The sequence below is a fragment of the Thalassophryne amazonica genome, chromosome 15, assembly GCF_902500255.1.
Source record: "Thalassophryne amazonica chromosome 15, fThaAma1.1, whole genome shotgun sequence".
NCBI lineage: Eukaryota > Metazoa > Chordata > Actinopteri > Batrachoidiformes > Batrachoididae > Thalassophryne > Thalassophryne amazonica.
This window is the reverse complement of record NC_047117.1, coordinates 43,741,371-43,761,121: the sequence shown is the minus strand read 5'-3', so window position 1 is coordinate 43,761,121 and position 19,751 is coordinate 43,741,371. Positions and strand designations below refer to the sequence as shown.

The following is a 19,751-nucleotide window of genomic DNA, read 5'->3' as shown; positions in this document are numbered from 1 at the left end:
GTCTGAGAGCGAAGCACTCTATTGGGGTGATATGGTACTACGAGGTCCCTAAGATAAGACTTGGTGGTGGAATGAAGAGGTCCAGGAAAGCATAAGGAGAAAGAGGCTGGCGAAAAGGTTTTGGGATAGTCGTAGAGATGAAGAACGTAGACGGGAGTACAAGGAGATGCGGTGTAAGGCGAACAGAGAAGTGGCAAAAGCGAAGGAAAAGGCATATTGCCAGCTGTACAAGAAGCTGAATAGTAAGGAAGGAGAAAAGGACTTGTACCGATTGGCCAGACAAAGGGACAGAGCTGGAAAGGATGTGCAGCAGGTTAGGGTGGAAAAGATGCACATGGTAATGTGCTGACAAGTGAGGAGTGTGTGCTGAGAAGGTGGAGGGAATATTTTGAAGAGCTGATGAATAAAGAAAATGAGCGAGAGAAAAGGCTGGATGATGTTGTGAGAGTAAATCAGGAAGTACAAGAGATTAGTAAGGAAGACGTGAGGGCTGCTATGAAGAGGATGAAGAGTGGAAAGGCAGTTGGTCCAGATGACATTCCAGTGGAGGTATGGAAATGTCTAGGAGAGATGGCAGTAGAGTTTCTAACCAGATTGTTTAATAAAATCTTGGAAAGTGAGAGGATGCCTGAGGAGTGGAGACGAAGTGTGCTGGTTCCTATTTTCAAGAACAAGGGTGATGTGCAGAGCTGCGGTAACTACAGAGGCATAAAGTTGATCAGCCACAGCATGAAGTTATGGGAAAGAGTAGTAGAAGCTAGGCTTAGAAATCAGGTGAAGATCTGTGAGCAGCAATATGGTATCATGCCGAGAAAGAGCACTACAGATGCAATGTTTGCTCTGAGAATACTGTTGGAGAAGTACAGAGAAGGCCAGAAAGAGTTACACTGTGTGTTTGTGGACTTAGAAAAAGTTTATGACAGGGTGCCAAGAGAAGAGCTGTGGTATTGTATGAGGAAGTCTGGAGTGGCAGAGAAGTAGGTTAGGGTAGTGCAGGACATGTACAAGAATAGTGTGATAGCGGTGAGATGTGCAGTCGGAATGACCAACTCATTCATGGTGGAGATGGGATTACACCAAGGATCAGCTCTGAGTCCTTTCTTGTTTGCAGTGGTTATGGACAGGTTGACGGATGAGATCAGACAGGAGTCCCCATGGATTATGATGTTTGCACATGACATTGTGATCTGTAGTGAGAATAGAGAGCAAGTTGATTCTAGTCTGGAGAGGTGGAGGTATGCTTTGGAGAGAAGGGGAATGAAAGTCAGTAGAAGCAAGACTGAGTACATGTGTGTGAATGGGAGGGAGCCCAGTGGAATAGTGCAGTTACAAGGAGTAGAAGTGGTGAAAGTAGATGAGTTTAAATATTTGGGGTCAACTGTTCAAAGTAATGGAGAGTGTGGTAAAGAAGAAGAAGAAGAGAGTACAGGCAGGGTGGAGTGGGTGGAGAAAGGTGGCAGGAGTGATTTGCCACCGAAGAATATCAGCAAGAGTGAAGGGGAAAGTTTACAAGACAGTAGTGAGACCAGCTATGTTGTACGGCTTAGAGACGGTGGCACTAACAAAAAGACAGGAGGCAGAGCTGGAGGTGGCAGAACTGAAGATGTTGAGATTCTCTTTGGGAGTAACAACAATGGACAAGATTAGGAATGAACATATCAGAGGGACAGCTCAGGTGGGACAGTTTGGAGACAAAGTCAGAGAGGCGTGATTGAGATGGTTTGGACATGTGCAGAGGAGGGACCCAGGGTATATAGGGAAAAGGATGCTGAGGATGGAGCCACCAGGCAGGAGGAGAAGAGGGAGACCAAAGAGGAGGTTCATGGATGTGCTGAGAGAGGACATGCAGGTGGTTCGTGTGACAGAGGAAGATACAGAGGACAGGGTGAGATGGAAACGATTGATCTGCTGTGGCGACCCCTAACGGGAACAGCCGAAAGACAAAGAAGAAGATGAGGGCATCCATCCTTGAAAAGACAAATGTGAAGGGATTTCTTGAGCTGTGTACTGTGACAGAGTTGCGGTCTTTCCTGTCCTTGTTGAGTCACTATGGGAAATTCATATGGAATTTAGCAACAGTGATAGCACCAATGACAGGGTTGCTACAAAAAGATGTCAATTGGGAGTGGTCAGAGTCATGTGACAGGGCTTTTTCAGAAGTTAAAAGACAGTTAATGTCAAGCCAAGTCTTCACTACAACCTAAGTCAGTAGTTTAAGTCAGTAGTTCATATGATCTCACATGGAGGGAACATGTAAGACCATCAGGGTGTGGGCCGGGGTTAGTGCACAATAACCTCAAGTAAGGCGAGCTTGGCTTTGGACATCTACAGAATCACACAAATACTGAAGTCTTCACAGTACAACCAACACAGGCAAAAAAAAAAAAAAAAAGCTGCGGTCATGAAGTGACTTTGGACATGTTTCTTGTGTGCTCACTGCCATTTCTCTGTCTTACAGGAGCTACCGAGCCGGGTGAACTTGGATAAGATCATTTCAACCCATTAATGTTCATGGTGGAAATTTGAAATTTGCTTCACAGTAAAGCAAACGATACTGACAGTAGCATGATTCCCGAAACATGCATCCTGGCTATCTCCTGAACAACAACCACAAAATGATCACATATCCCAGAACATATGTTACACAGTTGATATGTTCAGGAAGTAGGCAAGATGTGTATACTTGTATTTTCCTAGAAATTAAAGTTGCACAGAAAAATTTTGCAATCTCATTTAAAGCAATCCATTGTGCATGTTTCACCTGTTAACAACTCTGCCATATAAAATAAAATTTATTAAAAGCTACCCCTTTCAGTTTTATTTATTTATTTCCAAAGTTAAGTCAACTGTCTTTATGGGGGGGGGTGGGGGGGGTGGGGGGTGAAGCAGAATAAATTAAAGTAATTCAAGATTTGTAATGTTTTGTAATCTACTGTAAGAGTCACAACTTAAGGCAGTTTAAATTAAATATGATCCAAATGTATTTGTTATTTTGTGTTATATTTCCTGTCATTTTATGTTATGCGTAGATCATAAATAATGATAAAGACAAAAAAAAATAAAAAATCTTTGTAAATGCGGTTGAAAATTAACTTCCACTGCTGCGTCTGGCAGGTGAGGGGCATGAAAGTCCGACAGCGCCGCTAATGTCGAGCAGACAAGGCGATATGGTTGAGCCTTTTCAGGCTGATTTAAAATAAATAATTAAAAAATATTTAATAATGTTGTAAGAACTTGAATGTTGTCTCAACATTATCCACTAACACAAGCACAAAGAAGGAAGATATTTTAAGGAAGACATTCCACACATTGTGGTTGCCTAAAATATTTCAAATATTAATTATTACTAATACAAGCTAGTTTGACCTACATATAAAAGTTGTGATTACAGCACCTGGCCTAAAACTGGCGCTTTTGTTAAGTCATTAAAACATCATCTGATGGCCGTCCTCAACTAAATACAGACATCAGCATATTGCCAATTTGTTAAAGACCTTACAGAGACATGTCCGTGATGGACCTTGATATGTCGTGCTGATGTTAGGGAGACGTACGCATGCTGTCTGGGAGGACTCACTTCCTTGTCAATATGAAGGCCTCATTCTAAGTTTATAAAAACCCAGATTGTTTGTTGCACTAATGACCAGATGGTTATGAATGTTCTCGTCCATTTCTGCTAATAGTCGCCCCTAAATCATACACACTGTAGCTTTAACATGCTGCTGTAAATATTTGGAAACCACTAGTGTCCTCAAGTGTGTACTGCAAAAACAGATTGTTTGGAGCCAAAATCCCAGAGTAGCCACAAGACTGACAGGGAAGAGCACATCAGGGAAAAGGAGAAAAGGTTAAGGAGCATCAGTTGTGTCAGAAAATGATGATGGGAACCCTCCGGTTTGCCTCTAGGGAACCTAAACAAACATGAGGAATGTACTCCACTGGAACCAAACGAAGATGTTTCCTGTGTGAACGCTGTCAGAACCCACTGACACTGAGCTCAAGGTGCAGCCGCAACCAGTGTCTGTGTTCTCTCTCTCATTAATCTGTGTGTGCAAGAAGAGAGCAATGCAAGAATACAACATACTAAACACAGAAACATACTAAAGCTTTCTTTTTGCCCCCTCTATCCTTATTGCACTTTCACCAGTTCTCCCCCACCCATCCCCCCTAAATTTCACTCAGCTACCATTACGTAACACACAGTCAGGGTCCTGGGACCATAAAGCTCGGACAAACACACATGCCCTCTGTGGGTCATGTATTTGTTTATTTCTTCATACCAAATACAATATATGCCCCCCGGCTGAGCTATCCACGTTGTCATGGAAACTGCAGAATTCCCTCGGAAACGCACGAGCCGGCTGGTACAGAAGGCATGGGAGCATGTCAAGAGTGAGACAACAAAAAAATACTTTCTTCCTTTTTTCTTTGCCCTCCTGCAGTTTGCAGCATTCTGTCAAAAGTCAATAATAAAGTATTTCCTTTTAACAAGACAAACATTTGAGATATCCTGCTGATAGACAAACGCACATCCACACATAATATGATTAAATGTCGATAAACTGAAATAAATAAACATATCTGCTCATATGTAGGATTCAATAATTCAAAGAATCAATAAACTGGGGAGATACCTACAACAGCTCGGGCTGTTGTAGGTATCTCCACTTTATGAGTAAGACCCTTCGGCTGCTCTCGTTTGCACTCGGGGTCGCCGCAGCAAATCTGAGGTAGTGGCAGAAGTTTTACGCCAGATACCCTGCCTGATGCATCTCCACAGTTTGAACCTTGAACCTTCTGCACTCAAGCCAAGTGCGCTGACCACCTTGTGCTTTGTACACTCCCAAAAAGAGCCATAAGCATATTAAACAATGTAGGATACAGAGAACACACCAACTTGTTTTTAAAGTCATTCACCTTGAACTTTATGGTTTGGTAACATTCAACACAACACAAATAATGTTCAAAGCATGTAATAATCTACTTCCAAAAAATATACAAGAAATGGTTCAAGAAAGTATTAATAATTTGAGTCAAGAGCTACACTTGGACAAAAAAAAACAAAAAAACTGTGCACACAACCATGAAAAGTATGTGGATATCAATCTGTGGGTTGTGGAACATTTTGGAGCTGGAGGTAAAACAGAGTAAATAATCTGTTTTAAAAAGAAGTACTTTTTTTTTTTTTTACTAAAGAGGTATATGGAAGCGAATGGGTGTTATTGATGCTGATATAGGTATTGTATGGGTTGTATATAGTTTGGGAATAGATATGTATAACCAGGATATGTAGGAACTGGGATATGTTATTCGTGTAATTGTGTACAGGGATAGTATTTGTATTGGTTGTGTATTGAATTGTACAGAAATTATTATGAGATGAAAAAGGGGTTGGGACAAATAAGTGACGTTCTTTCTGCTCCTCTGCGAATACATAATTTGTAATATTTTGGTTAACTATTGACTTATTATTATTTATTATTTATTTATTTATTATTTTTATGTCTTTTGTTAAATTTTCTCATATAAAATTGCATGTTTTCTTTTTTTGTCTTTGAAATAGAGAATAAACAGGCTTACAGTGCACAAACTAACAGATCACCAGATCACTGACAGCACCCCACCTCCAAAACAAACTCTCACGTGACCCTTCCAATAAGAGCTTCAACACTTTATTACTATTACTGTGAATGTTGTTGTTGATATTTACCCAGAAAGAAGCACAGAATGTCTACGCCGACTAGAAGCATTCTTTTGGATAAAGCTGCTCCCGAAACTTCCATTAGTTTCTTTCCAGTTCCGTTGTCCATCAGTCCTGCTGTGGACAGAGTTCCCGGTGGGGACAGGGATCGTGCTGTGGACAGGATGGTGCTGTCTGCAACTGCAGGCTGGAGGTCGGTGCTGCTGGGCACCGACACACTGACGTTCTGTTGTCCTGGGTTATCCAACATGATGTCACACAACTTGTTGCGCCTCGTCTGCACAAAACAACAAAAGTATGAAGACACGGACCTCCACTGTTTAAATTATGCTCTCCCAGAGGCGTTCACTCCTTTATAATGTCATCACACTGACAGGACCTGAGCTAACTCACACACACACAGAATGAGCAGAAATCTCTCTCTCTCTCTCTCTCTCTCTCACACACACACACACACACACACACACACACACACACACACACACACACACACACACACACACACACACACACACACACAGTCTCTCATATATTCCAGGGTTTAAGCATTCACTCTTGAATATTTTTGCCTCCCTTGGGGTTTTGTGTCAGCTGTGATTTGTAATGGAGGAAGATTTCAGGGCTTTGCTTATATTGGAGCAACCAGTGATTCCTGTCCTTTTTCTATTGGTCGCTTCACACAGAACATGAAGTTGGGTGAATGAGGCCAAAAAGGCCAAACTGGCAAACCTCAAAAATTTCCAGCTGCTGATTGGAGGGACAGACGGTCGGACAGCCGTGCACGAATGCCATCTACAGATGCTTTACGATCCCGCAGCAATGGTTTCATGCACATGAGTGTGTACGTGCACAAACACAGTGTAACCATGTGAAAGGTGTGATACCACATCACGCTCACACAGCAGCAGAAGCAATTAAATGTTGTACAAATGTACATAAATTGATAAAAATGTGTAAGGGCAAAATAATGAGAGAGCACAGAACATTATAAGAACAATGGATGTACTGTGGTAATGATTTGTAAGTGATGCCTGATGACTTGGAAATGATGAAACAAATGGATTTGGTTTTGTTTGTTAAAAAATTTAGTTCCTGTTATAAAGAGCAGACAATACAAGAATTATTGTCCTTCTGTTCCTCCATGTTCATGAACCATGGCCTGGGATGTAAACAAGGAATTACCTGTAAACAAGGAATGACCTGTCATGAACGATTTGATGTGCTCATATCATGAACACATCAGCTGGCTCCATGCGTCCAGCTGTCTAGTGTGTAGCGCACCGAAGGACACCACGTCATGTGGACTATAACTCATGTGGTGGACGTGACATTTGGATTGGCGTTCACATGATCAGACGGATATTTTCACATGGGGCAGCATAGCTGATGGTGTCTGTAGTGCGCGCTGCAGACACCGTCAGTGATATGTGTTTTTATTTTTTACCATGTCAGGAGAGCATGCCAACACATGTGCATCACAATGGCGTGTTGAGAGGCGATGTTCTTCATGGCATGATATGTGTTCTCCAGCTGTGAGTAGTGGTGATGCAGCGGTCAGCTGCAGCGGCTTGCTAACAGCACACCGATCTGTCCAGAGCAGCAAAGTGCTCACATGAATGAGCTCATGGCTCCAGGATGTGGGGCAAAATAAAATGAGCTGCCCATGCTGACCTGTTACTCAGGCTGTCACAAGATGGACAGACTGTGTGGACTTTGCAATCACGTGTCACATGAGGCGCAGTGGGCCAGTGAGCTGTTTTAATTTTTGACCATGTCAGGATATGTGCATCACGGTAGCGTGTGGGCCGGGGTGACTCGCATGCCATTTTGTTGCCTGGGGGAGGGGGGGCACGACACATTTACACGCAATTTGTGTTTTCCCACCAACACAACCCTGATCTGTTGAGGCCTGGACTCCATGTGCTGTGTTATCTGGCTCAAAGGCATTAGCAGCAGATTCTTCTGTTGGATCAGCCCATACGAAGCAGCCTTCACCTCACTCACGTCCATGAACCTTCACCGCTCATGACCCTGTCTCTGGTTCATCAGTTTTCCTTCCTTGGACTACTTTTGGCAGCTACTGACCACTACAAACAGACTGGAGACGTCCCACAAGATCTACAGTTTTGGAGATGCTCTAGCCCAGTCATCTAGCCATCACTATTTGGCTCTTGTCAAAGTTGTTTCAAATCTTTATGCATTCCTATTTTTCATGTTTCCAAAACGTCAACTTTAAGGACAAAATGTTAACTTGCCGAATAATATATTAGGTGTCACTGTAGTGAGATAATTGATGTTATTATACATCTGACTGAAATCCTTTGTTCTGATTGGCTGATTCGCGTGTAATAATTGCAATACTTTTCAAAATAAATCATCCAGAGTTAACAATAGCCACATTATTGACTGATTCTGCACCATTATGAGTGATTGGCCAATTTTCTTAAATCCTCCAAACCGTGACTATCCAGGGTTGGGACCAGGAAGCAGAGTTGTAGTCTTACACACCTCTCTGCAGCTTCTCTCCCCCTGCCATCCCCTCATTACCCCATCCCCGTAGAGATGGTGCCTGCTCCCAGACTACCAATAACCAGCAAAAATCTATTTAAGCATAAAAATTCAAAAAGAAAAAATAATATAGCACCTTCAATTGCACCACAGACTAAAACAGTTAAATGTGGTCTATTAAACATTAGGTCTCTCTCTTCTAAGTCCCTGTTGGTAAATGATATAATAATTGATCAACATATTGATTTATTCTGCCTAACAGAAACCTGGTTACAGCAGGATGAATATGTTAGTTTAAATGAGTCAACACCCCCGAGTCACACTAACTGTCAGAATGCTCGTAGCACGGGCCGGGGCGGAGGATTAGCAGCAATCTTCCATTCCAGCTTATTAATTAATCAAAAATCCAGACAGAGCTTTAATTCATTTGAAAGCTTGTCTCTTAGTCTTGTCCATCCAATTGGAAGTCGCAAAAAAACAGTTTTATTTGTTATTATCTATCGTCCACCTGGTCGTTACTGTGAGTTTCTCTGTGAATTTTCAGACCTTTTGTCTGACTTAGTGCTTAGCTCAGATAAGATAATTATAGTGGGCGATTTTAACATCCGCACAGATGCTGAGAATGACAGCCTCAACACTGCATTTAATCTATTATTAGACTCTATTGGCTTTGCTCAAAAAGTAAATGAGTCCACCCACCACTTTAATCATATCTTAGATCTTGTTCTGACTTGTGGTATGGAAATAGAAGACTTAACAGTATTCCCTGAAAACTCCCTTCTGTCTGATCATTTCTTAATAACATTTACATTTACTTTAATGGACTACCCAGCAGTGGGGAATAAGTTTCATTACACTAGAAGTCTTTCAGAAAGCGCTGTAACTAGGTTTAAGGATATGATTCCTTCTTTATGTTCTCTAATGCCATATACCAACACAGTGCAGAGTAGCTACCTAAACTCTGTAAGGGAGATAGAGTATCTCGTCAATAGTTTTACATCCTCATTGAAGACAACTTTGGATGCTGTAGCTCCTCTGAAAAAGAGAGCTTTAAATCAGAAGTGTCTGACTCTGTGGTATAACTCACAAACTCGTAGCTTAAAGCAGATAACCCGTAAGTTGGAGAGGAAATGGCGTCTCACTAATTTAGAAGATCTTCACTTAGCCTGGAAAAAGAGTCTGTTGCTCTATAAAAAAGCCCTCCGTAAAGCTAGGACATCTTTCTACTCATCACTAATTGAAGAAAATAAGAACAACCCCAGGTTTCTTTTCAGCACTGTAGCCAGGCTGACAAAGAGTCAGAGCTCTATTGAGCTGAGTATTCCATTAACTTTAACTAGTAATGACTTCATGACTTTCTTTGCTAACAAAATTTTAACTATTAGAGAAAAAATTACTCATAACCATCCCAAAGACGTATCGTTATCTTTGGCTGCTTTCAGTGATGCCGGTATTTGGTTAGACTCTTTCTCTCCGATTGTTCTGTCTGAGTTATTTTCATTAGTTACTTCATCCAAACCATCAACATGTTTATTAGACCCCATTCCTACCAGGCTGCTCAAGGAAGCCCTACCATTATTTAATGCTTCGATCTTAAATATGATCAATCTATCTTTGTTAGTTGGCTATGTACCACAGGCTTTTAAGGTGGCAGTAATTAAACCATTACTTAAAAAGCCATCACTTGACCCAGCTATCTTATCTAATTATAGGCCAATCTCCAACCTTCCTTTTCTCTCAAAATTCTTGAAAGGGTAGTTGTAAAACAGCTAACTGATCATCTGCAGAGGAATGGTCTATTTGAAGAGTTTCAGTCAGGTTTTAGAATTCATCATAGTACAGAAACAGCATTAGTGAAGGTTACAAATGATCTTCTTATGGCCTCGGACAGTGGACTCATCTCTGTGCTTGTTCTGTTAGACCTCAGTGCTGCTTTTGATACTGTTGACCATAAAATTTTATTACAGAGATTAGAGCATGCCATAGGTATTAAAGGCACTGCGCTGCGGTGGTTTGAATCATATTTGTCTAATAGATTACAATTTGTTCATGTAAATGGGGAATCTTTTTCACAGACTAAAGTTAATTATGGAGTTCCACAAGGTTCTGTGGTAGGACCAATTTTATTCACTTTATACATGCTTCCCTTAGGCAGTATTATTAGACGGTATCGCTTAAATTTTCATTGTTACGCAGATGATACCCAGCTTTATCTATCCATGAAGCCAGAGGACACACACCAATTAGCTAAACTGCAGGATTGTCTTACAGACATAAAGACATGGATGACCTCTAATTTCCTGCTTTTAAACTCAGATAAAACTGAAGTTATTGTACTTGGCCCCACAAATCTTAGAAACATGGTGTCTAACCAGATCCTTACTCTGGATGGCATTACCCTGACCTCTAGTAATACTGTGAGAAATCTTGGAGTCATTTTTGATCAGGATATGTCATTCAAAGCGCATATTAAACAAATATGTAGGACTGCTTTTTTTGCATTTACGCAATATCTCTAAAATCAGAAAGGTCTTGTCTCAGAGTGATGCTGAAAAACTAATTCATGCATTTATTTCCTCTAGGCTGGACTATTGTAATTCATTATTATCAGGTTGTCCTAAAAGTTCCCTAAAAAGCCTTCAGTTAATTCAAAATGCTGCAGCTAGAGTACTGACGGGGACTAGAAGGAGAGAGCATATCTCACCCATATTGGCCTCTCTTCATTGGCTTCCTGTTAATTCTAGAATAGAATTTAAAATACTTCTTCTTACTTATAAGGTTTTGAATAATCAGGTCCCATCTTATCTTAGGGACCTCGTAGTACCATATCACCCCAATAGAGCGCTTCGCTCTCAGACTGCAGGCTTACTTGTAGTTCCTAGGGTTTGTAAGAGTAGAATGGGAGGCAGAGCCTTCAGCTTTCAGGCTCCTCTCCTGTGGAACCAGCTCCCAATTCAGATCAGGGAGACAGACACCCTCTCTACTTTTAAGATTAGGCTTAAAACTTTCCTTTTTGCTAAAGCTTATAGTTAGGGCTGGATCAGGTGACCCTGAACCATCCCTTAGTTATGCTGCTATAGACGTAGGCTGCTGGGGGGTTCCCATGATGCACTGTTTCTTTCTCTTTTTGCTCTGTATGCACCACTCTGCATTTAATCATTAGTGATCGATCTCTGCTCCCCTCCACAGCATGTCTTTTTCCTGGTTCTCTCCCTCAGCCCCAACCAGTCCCAGCAGAAGACTGCCCCTCCCTGAGCCTGGTTCTGCTGGAGGTTTCTTCCTGTTAAAAGGGAGTTTTTCCTTCCCACTGTAGCCAAGTGCTTGCTCACAGGGGGTCGTTTTGACCGTTGGGGTTTTACATAATTATTGTATGGCCTTGCCTTACAATATAAAGCGCCTTGGAGCAACTGTTTGTTGTGATTTGGCGCTATATAAAAAAAATTGATTGATTGATTGATTGATTGCGGACCGATTTTGTCATAACGGGGCAACGTTTCATGCATGCACAGGGTGACAACATCATGGCGGAGAACAGAAGGTTTGGGTCCATGGACACTGATCGGATAAATGCTCTTCTATCCAAGAAAGACAGTGGGCCTCATGTATCAACGTTGCATACGGCGATATTTGAGCGTATATCAATCAATCAATCAACTTTTTTCTTGTATAGCGCCAAATCACAACAAACAGTTGCCCCAAGGCGCTCCACATTGCAAGGCAAGGCCATACAATAATTATGAAACACAGTCTACGTCTAAAGCAACATAACCAAGGGATGGTCCAGGGTCACCCGATCCAGCCCTAACTATAAGCCTTAGCGAAAAGGAAAGTTTTAAGCCTAATCTTAAAAGTAGAGAGGGTATCTGTCTCCCTGATCTGAATTGGGAGCTGGTTCCACAGGAGAGGAGCCTGAAAGCTGAAGGCTCTGCCTCCCATTCTACTCTTACAAACCCTAGGAACTACAAGTAAGCCCGCAGTCTGAGAGCGAAGCGCTCTAATGGGGTAATATGGTACTATGAGGTCCCTAAGATAAGATGGGACCTGATTATTCAAAACCTTATAAGTAAGAAGAAGAATTTTAAATTCTATTCTAGCATTAACAGGAAGCCAATGAAGGGAGGCCAACACGGGTGAGATATGCTCTCTCCTGCTAGTCCCCGTCAGTACTCTAGCTGCAGCATTCTGAACCAACTGAAGGCTTTTTAGGGAACTTTTAGGACAACCTGATAATAATGAATTACAATAGTCCAGCCTAGAGGAAACAAATGCATGAATTAGTTTTTCAGCATCACTCTGAGACAAGACCTTTCTGATTTTAGAGATATTGCGTAAATGCAAAAAGGCAGTCCTACATATTTGTTTAATATGCGCTTTGAATGACATATCCTGATCAAAAATAACTCCAAGATTTCTCACAGTATTACTAGAGATCAGGGAAATGCCATCCAGAGTAACGATCTGGTTAGACACCATGCTTCTAAGATTTGTGGGGCCAAGTACAATAACTTCAGTTTTATCTGAGTTTAAAAGCAGGAAATTAGAGGTCATCCATGTCTTTATGTCTGTAAGACAATCCTGCAGTTTAGCTAATTGGTGCGTATCCTCTGGCTTCATGGATAGATAAAGCTGGGTATCATCTGCGTAACAATGAAAATTTAAGCAATACCGTCTAATAATACTGCCCAAGGGAAGCATGTATAAAGTGAATAAAATTGGTCCTAGCACAGAACCTTGTGGAACTCCATAATTAACTTTAGTCTGTGAAGAAGATTCCCCATTTACATGAACAAACTGTAATCTATTAGACAAATATGATTCAAACCACCGCAGCGCAATGCCTTTAATACCTATGACATGCTCTAATCTCTGTAATAAAATTTTATGGTCAACAGTATCAAAAGCAGCACTGAGGTCCAACAGAACAAGCACAGAGATAAGTCCACTGTCCGAAGCCATAAGAAGATCATTTGTAACCTTCACTAATGCTGTTTCTGTACTATGATGAATTCTAAAACCTGACTGAAACTCTTCAAATAGACCATTCCTCTGCAGGTGATCAGTTAGCTGTTTTACAACTACCCTCTCAAGAATCTTTGAGAGAAAAGGAAGGTTGGAGATTGGCCTATAATTAGCTAAGATAGCTGGGTCAAGTGATGGCTTTTTAAGTAATGGTTTAATTACTGCCACCTTAAAGGCCTGTGGTACATAACCAACTAACAAAGATAGATTGATCATATTTAAGATTGAAGCATTAAATAATGGTAGGACTTCCTTGAGCAGTCTGGCAGGAATGGGGTCTAATAAGCATGTTGATGGTTTGGATGAAGTAACTAATGAAAATAACTCAGACAGAACAATCGGAGAGAAAGAGTCTAACCAAATACCGGCATCACTGAAAGCAGCCAAAGATAACGATACATCTTTGGGATGGTTATGAGTAATTTTTTCTCTAATAGTCAAAATTTTGTTAGCAAAGAAAGTCATGAAGTCATTACTAGTTAAAGTTAATGGAAATACTCAGCTCAATAGAGCTCTGACTCTTTGTCAGCCTGGCTACAGTGCTGAAAAGAAACCTGGGGTTGTTCTTATTTTCTTCAATTAGTGATGAGTAGAAAGATGTCCTAGCGTCACGAAGGGCTTTCTTATAGAGCAACAAACTCTTTTTCCAGGCTAAGTGAAGATCTTCTAAATTAGTGAGACGCCATTTCCTCTCCAACTTACGGGTTATCTGCTTTAAGCTACGAGTTTGTGAGTTATACCACGGAGTCAGACACTTCTGATTTAAAGCTCTCTTTTTCAGAGGAGCTACAGCATCCAAAGTTGTCTTCAATGAGGATGTAAAACTATTGACAAGATACTCTAACTCCCTTACAGAGTTTAGGTAGCTACTCTGCTCTGTGTTGGTATATGACATTAGAGAACATAAAGAAGGAATCATATCCTTAAACCTAGTTACAGCGCTTTCTGAAAGACTTCTAGTGTAATGAAACTTATTCCCCACTGCAGGGTAGTCCATCAGGGTAAATGTAAATGTTATTAAAAAATGATCAGACAAAAGGGAGTTTTCAGGGAATACTGTTAAGTCTTCTATTTCCATACCATAAGTCAGAACAAGATCTAAAATATGATTAAAGTGGTGGGTGGACTCATTTACTTTTTGAGCAAAGCCGATAGAGTCTAATAATAGATTAAATGCAGTGTTGAGGCTGTCATTCTCAGCATCTGTGTGGATGTTAAAATCGCCCACTATAATTATCTTATCTGAGCTAAGCACTAAGTCAGACAAAAGGTCTGAAAATTCACAGAGAAACTCACAGTAACGACCAGGTGGACGATAGATAATAACAAATAAAACTGGTTTTTGGGACTTCCAATTTGGATGGACAAGACTAAGATACAAGCTTTCAAATGAATTAAAGCTCTGTCTAGGTTTTTGATTAATTAATAAGCTGGGGTATATGGGGTGTACGCCAAAATGGCTGCGCTACTTGGCATTTATCAATGTGGTCGTTGGCGTACGCTGCGCTGAAAATATACACCAGGTTGAGAGGTGGTGTAAATTATACACCAAAATGAACCAGCACTGGAATCCACATAAAAATGTAAATGATCAACATGATAAACAGTGCCATTATACAAATCAATGCATATGTTACGTAAATAACACTTTCCTGATTATACTACATAATAATTAATACAAATTGTTGGTCTATCGAGCACGATCCGTGGCCACAGCGCTGACCGCAAAGAAAGCGCTGCTCGCCTTTTTCTCCACAGCCTGGAGCCAGAGCAGTGCTGAGCTTAACTTTATGTGGTGTGATCGTTTTAGACAATGAAATTGATTATTACAACTGTAGTGTTGTCATACCCTTCTCCTGTGCTGCAATCAGGTTTTGTCTTCTCCATTCGTTTGTTACAATAAAATAAATAAAGAAATACATTTTTAAAATAAAGAAATCTGAAAAATTAGGTGTGTCTTATTAATTGAGCTAGCAAATATCCACATGTCAAGAATTATTGACGTGAAAAGAGAATACAGTGGTCCCTTGCTATAACGCAGTTCACCTTTCGCGGCCTCGCAGTTTTGTGGATTTTTTTAGTCCAATTTTGCATGCTTTTTTTTTTACAGTGCATTGTGTTCTGCATGTCTGTTTATAAGAATCTTCTCACCCAGAAGAAAAAAGAGCGCCAACAACTACTCATAACTGTGTCCTTCACTCGGAAAAAGACACCTGCAGCGAGGTGCGACTCAGTGGAAAAAGGCGCGGCGTCAGGACGAAGATGCGTGATCAGAGGAACTGTGAAATACTGGTCAGTCACTATTAATAATTTCTTATGTGTCCAACCTCATATGCTGATCGTTAGAATTAAATTCGTTAGTTCTAAAAGCCATCATAATTATTTATAGGAAAACGTTCTATTTTATTTCTCAAACAAATGTTTGGGCCTGAAAACAGGTTGGTCTTATTTTTCTACTAAGGTTTGAACGTTGAGAGTGTTTACAGCTTTAAAACGTCTATAATAATTGTAAAAATAACGCTGAGTACTTAACTCCCACGATAAACGAGGGACCACTGTAACACTTTTTTGATTATACTACAAAACAATTGATACGACGGCCGCTTTTGACGCTCTATTGGCACGCCTCGTGATTGGTGGAGTTCTTTTTCTTTGCCATCTTCCTGGCTTCCATGTCATAAAATGAGGGTGTGTCTGAAGCGGAGTCTGAATATTTATGGGCGTGTTTATTATAATTACGATTGTTTTCACCCGCCGCATTTATCAAGGTCACGTCAGGCATACGCCAGAAATGGGCAGGTGCGCACTGCTTGATACATGTCACGGCAACTTTGGTGTACTTCAAATTTACACCGTAAATTTACACCACAAGTGTGCCACATTGATACATGAGGCCCAGTGAGAGTACCGCGAAAAGTATTTCACACAATTGTAAAGATAAATTTAACTACACAGATGTATAATAAAACAAATGGTGACTGGTTTGGAGGGCAGCATAATGGAATGTCACCCAGTCACTATTTGTATATAATTCACTTCACCTGTCAGGTTATAATCATAAGAAAGGTGTTATTAAATGTATGGATAGATGAATGTGTGGACTTCTGTGGACTGACAGATGCAGGACACAGCAACCAGTCAGACTCAGAAACCAGAACGGACATAAAAGCAGGCTCAGTGTCGGAGTACAAGGAGTTACTGAGGATGGTTGATGTGAAGCTGTCACGCATTATTCCACGCCCCTTTGGACACCACGAGTACAAATCTTTTTTGCTACATTCATCAGAAGCAGTGGCGGCTGGTGGTATTGATTTTTTTAAGAGGGCGCCCCTTCACTTCTTCATGAAGGGGGATTTGCTGCAGGACCGCATTTTGTTTTATTGGTTGTACCTAATAAATTACATGAATACAGTAACCTGCCTTCCTCAGGTGTGGAAAAGGTCCAGTGCATTCTGTCTCCCTCCCCCTCTCTCTCTCTCTCTCTGTCTCACGTGTCTCACACAGACACACATGCACACACACACACACACACACAAAGTATTACCTAATATCAGCTGATAATTAATCACAGTCAATGTATATAATGATCACGGTAAAACTGCTATAAACTGTCCAGGCGGCCATTCAGATTATGTTATTTCTCTGTTAGTCTCTGTAGGATCATGTCTAACATCAAACCATGCAAATCCTTTAAAACTCACCATGTGATGAATCTGCTGAGGTTTCAATCAACTTCAACTTTTTTTTTATATAGCGCCAAATCACAACAAACAGTTGCCCCAAGGCGCTCCATATTGTAAGGCAAGGCCATACAATAATTATGAAAAACCCCAACGGTCAAAACGACCCCCTATGAGCAAGCACTTGGCCACAGTGGGAAGGAAAAACTCCCTTTTAACAGGAAGAAACCTCCAGCAGAACCAGGCTCAGGGAGGGGCAGTCTTCTGCTGAGACTGGTTGGGGCTGAGGGAAAAAACCAGGAAAAAGACATGCCGTGAAGGAAATTTGATGAAATTGATCACAGGGTTGCCAACTTTGGGACCTTGGCTGGAGTAAAACTCTGCACGCTCATAGCACGCACCGAAAATTTTCTGTAACCCTAACCATAATTTAAAAAAAAAAAACAGTCCTCTTTTACTAATAAAATTGTTTGATTCCTCTCCTCTCCGCGTCCATGATCCTTCTTTTTTCCAAAATATTTCAGTAAGCTCATCTACAGGCATGTGAGAGACAAATAATAAAAAATGCTTGTAATTGCTGGGTTTGAAGATGGCTCTGGTTGGGGGTACTGGGGGGCAAAGCTCCTCAGAAGCTGAAGGGTTTTAGCCATGCTAATTACTATAAAGTTAATGTTGTTAATGCTCTGTCAAATATATTTATCATTATTATTGTCTTAGTAATTGATAGTCATCAACAAAAAATGAACAGGAGATATTTTTATTTTGGCATGACATTTCTTGCTTGTGTTTGAGAGCATGAAATTGATGCTGAAAGACTGACTGTCAAGCCAGATGCTTGAGAGTTGGCAACCCTGTGAACAGCTGTGACACAAGACGAGCTTTGAGTCAAAGTTTCGAAACTCCAGAGTGCTTTAGCTGCAATGTTTTCTTCCAACTATGTGATATCCCACCATGATATCTAATGTTATCGATTGATAAGACTTTATTGATCTCACTGTGGAGAAATTCACATTACGCCAGCTCTTGATAAACACACAAGATGAGTGCGAGTAGAAATAACTAGATGTTGTAGCTTTGTTAGTTTATGTTATTGATCCATAACTAGGTGCTGCAGCTTTATTAGTCCACAGTCTCCTTTTTTTTTGTACTCAGCCAGGTCGGCGTTTCAAGTCAAAGCTTTGAAGCATGCTTTAAGATTCCAAAGACTGCTTCTTGTTGTTCTTTGCTTCAGATTGCAAAAGCACAGATGAAATAATATTGTTGTGGGAGCAGCATCTTAGCACCCCCTAGTGACCAACCACCCCAATCAGAAGAAGTGTTGCAGAAGTCAAGGAGCACAGATTTGAAATTCCCACAACACAACCAACTTAAAAAAACAAACAAACAAACAAACAAAAAACAAAACAAACAACAAAGAAAAACTCACCCTGCAACTTCTCACAACCGAACCCTCACTCATCATCACCCATCATCATCTTCAACCGCTTATCTGGGATCAGGTCGTGGGGGCAACAGCTTCCCTTTCCTGGGCCACATTGATCACCTCTGACTGGCGTTCCCAGGCCAGTGTGGAGATATAATCTCTCCACCTAGTCCTGGGTCTTCCCCAGGGTCTCCTCCCAGATGGACGTACCTGGAACACCTCCCGGAGGAGGCATCCTTACCAGATGCCCGAAGCACCTCAGTTGGCTCCTCTCAACGTGAAGGAGGAGTGAATCTACTCTGAGCTTCTCTTGAATAACTGAGCCTCTCCCTCTATCTCTAAGCGAGACGCCAGCCACCCGACAGAGGAAAACCATTTTGCCCACTTGTACCTGCAGTATAGTTCTTTCGGTCATGACCCAACCCTCATGACCAGAGGTGAAGTGGTATAGAGGAGGATTTTCTTATAAAGAAAACCTAAAAGTTCAGCTACAATTTGCCAGAAAGCACAAATGAGATGCAAGTCTAGATTTGATGTTTTGGTGATAGAAAATCTTCCTCTATACCACTTCATCATGAAGCTGAATAACTGGGGATACAAAATGCAAAACATGAACTATGTATGCACAATTTCTCCAATCACAGCCAGAGAAGCCTATAACTTTGTCTGGAGTGTCTGGGTGTCTTGGTGGCTTTCCTCACACCTCCTTCTTGCACAGTCATTCAGTTTTTGAGAAAGTGAAAAATGCTAAAATGAAATGTAAAATGCACAGAAGACTGGTGCCATTCTCTTTTATTTTGTCAGGTGTGATAACAGTATAACTGTTTACTGTGTGACCACTCCCATTTCAGGTCATTTACACTGAGCTTTCTTATCCCATGCAAACCTGGCATACATATTACAGCCGCCCTGTGGTAAAATAACATCGCTGCCTTTAAAGAAATCTAATCCTGTCCGAATAGGCTTTAAGACAGAAATACCAGGTCCCGAAAGACTTAGATCTTTGAGCTCCTGCAAAGGTATCAACACTGCTCTCCAGAAACGATTAGCTATAAAAAAAAAAAAGTAACCTCTGGAGCAGAAAAATTAAACCGGTGCCAAAACCTGCACTTCCTTGGATGGCCACTTGAGGCTGGCTCCAACTATTATTTCATCTGTGCTTTTGCAATCTGAAGCAAAGAACAAGAAGCAGTCTTTGGAATCTTAAAGCATGCTTCAAAGCTTTGACTTGAAACGCCGACCTGGATGATATATATATATATATATATATATATATATATATATATATATATATATATATATATATATATATATATATATATATATATATATATATATATATACACTTCTTCTGATTGGGGTGGTTGGTCACTAGGGGGTGCTAAGATGCTGCTCCCGCAACTATTATTTCATCTGTGCT

At 40.9% G+C, this 19,751-nt stretch overlaps 1 protein-coding gene across 1 annotated transcript in view; it reads right to left on the bottom strand.

The window, feature by feature from the left end:
• LOC117526918 (phospholipid phosphatase 3-like) overlaps window positions 1-6,086 on the bottom strand; it is a 46,473-nt gene extending 40,387 nt beyond the window's left edge. The window contains exon 1 of the mRNA XM_034189047.1: window positions 5,711-6,086. Within this exon, the coding sequence (XP_034044938.1) occupies window positions 5,711-5,951 (241 nt within the window). The 5' untranslated portion in view covers window positions 5,952-6,086. The remainder of the gene's footprint in view (window positions 1-5,710) is intronic.
• Between the last annotated feature and the right edge of the window lie 13,665 nt (window positions 6,087-19,751).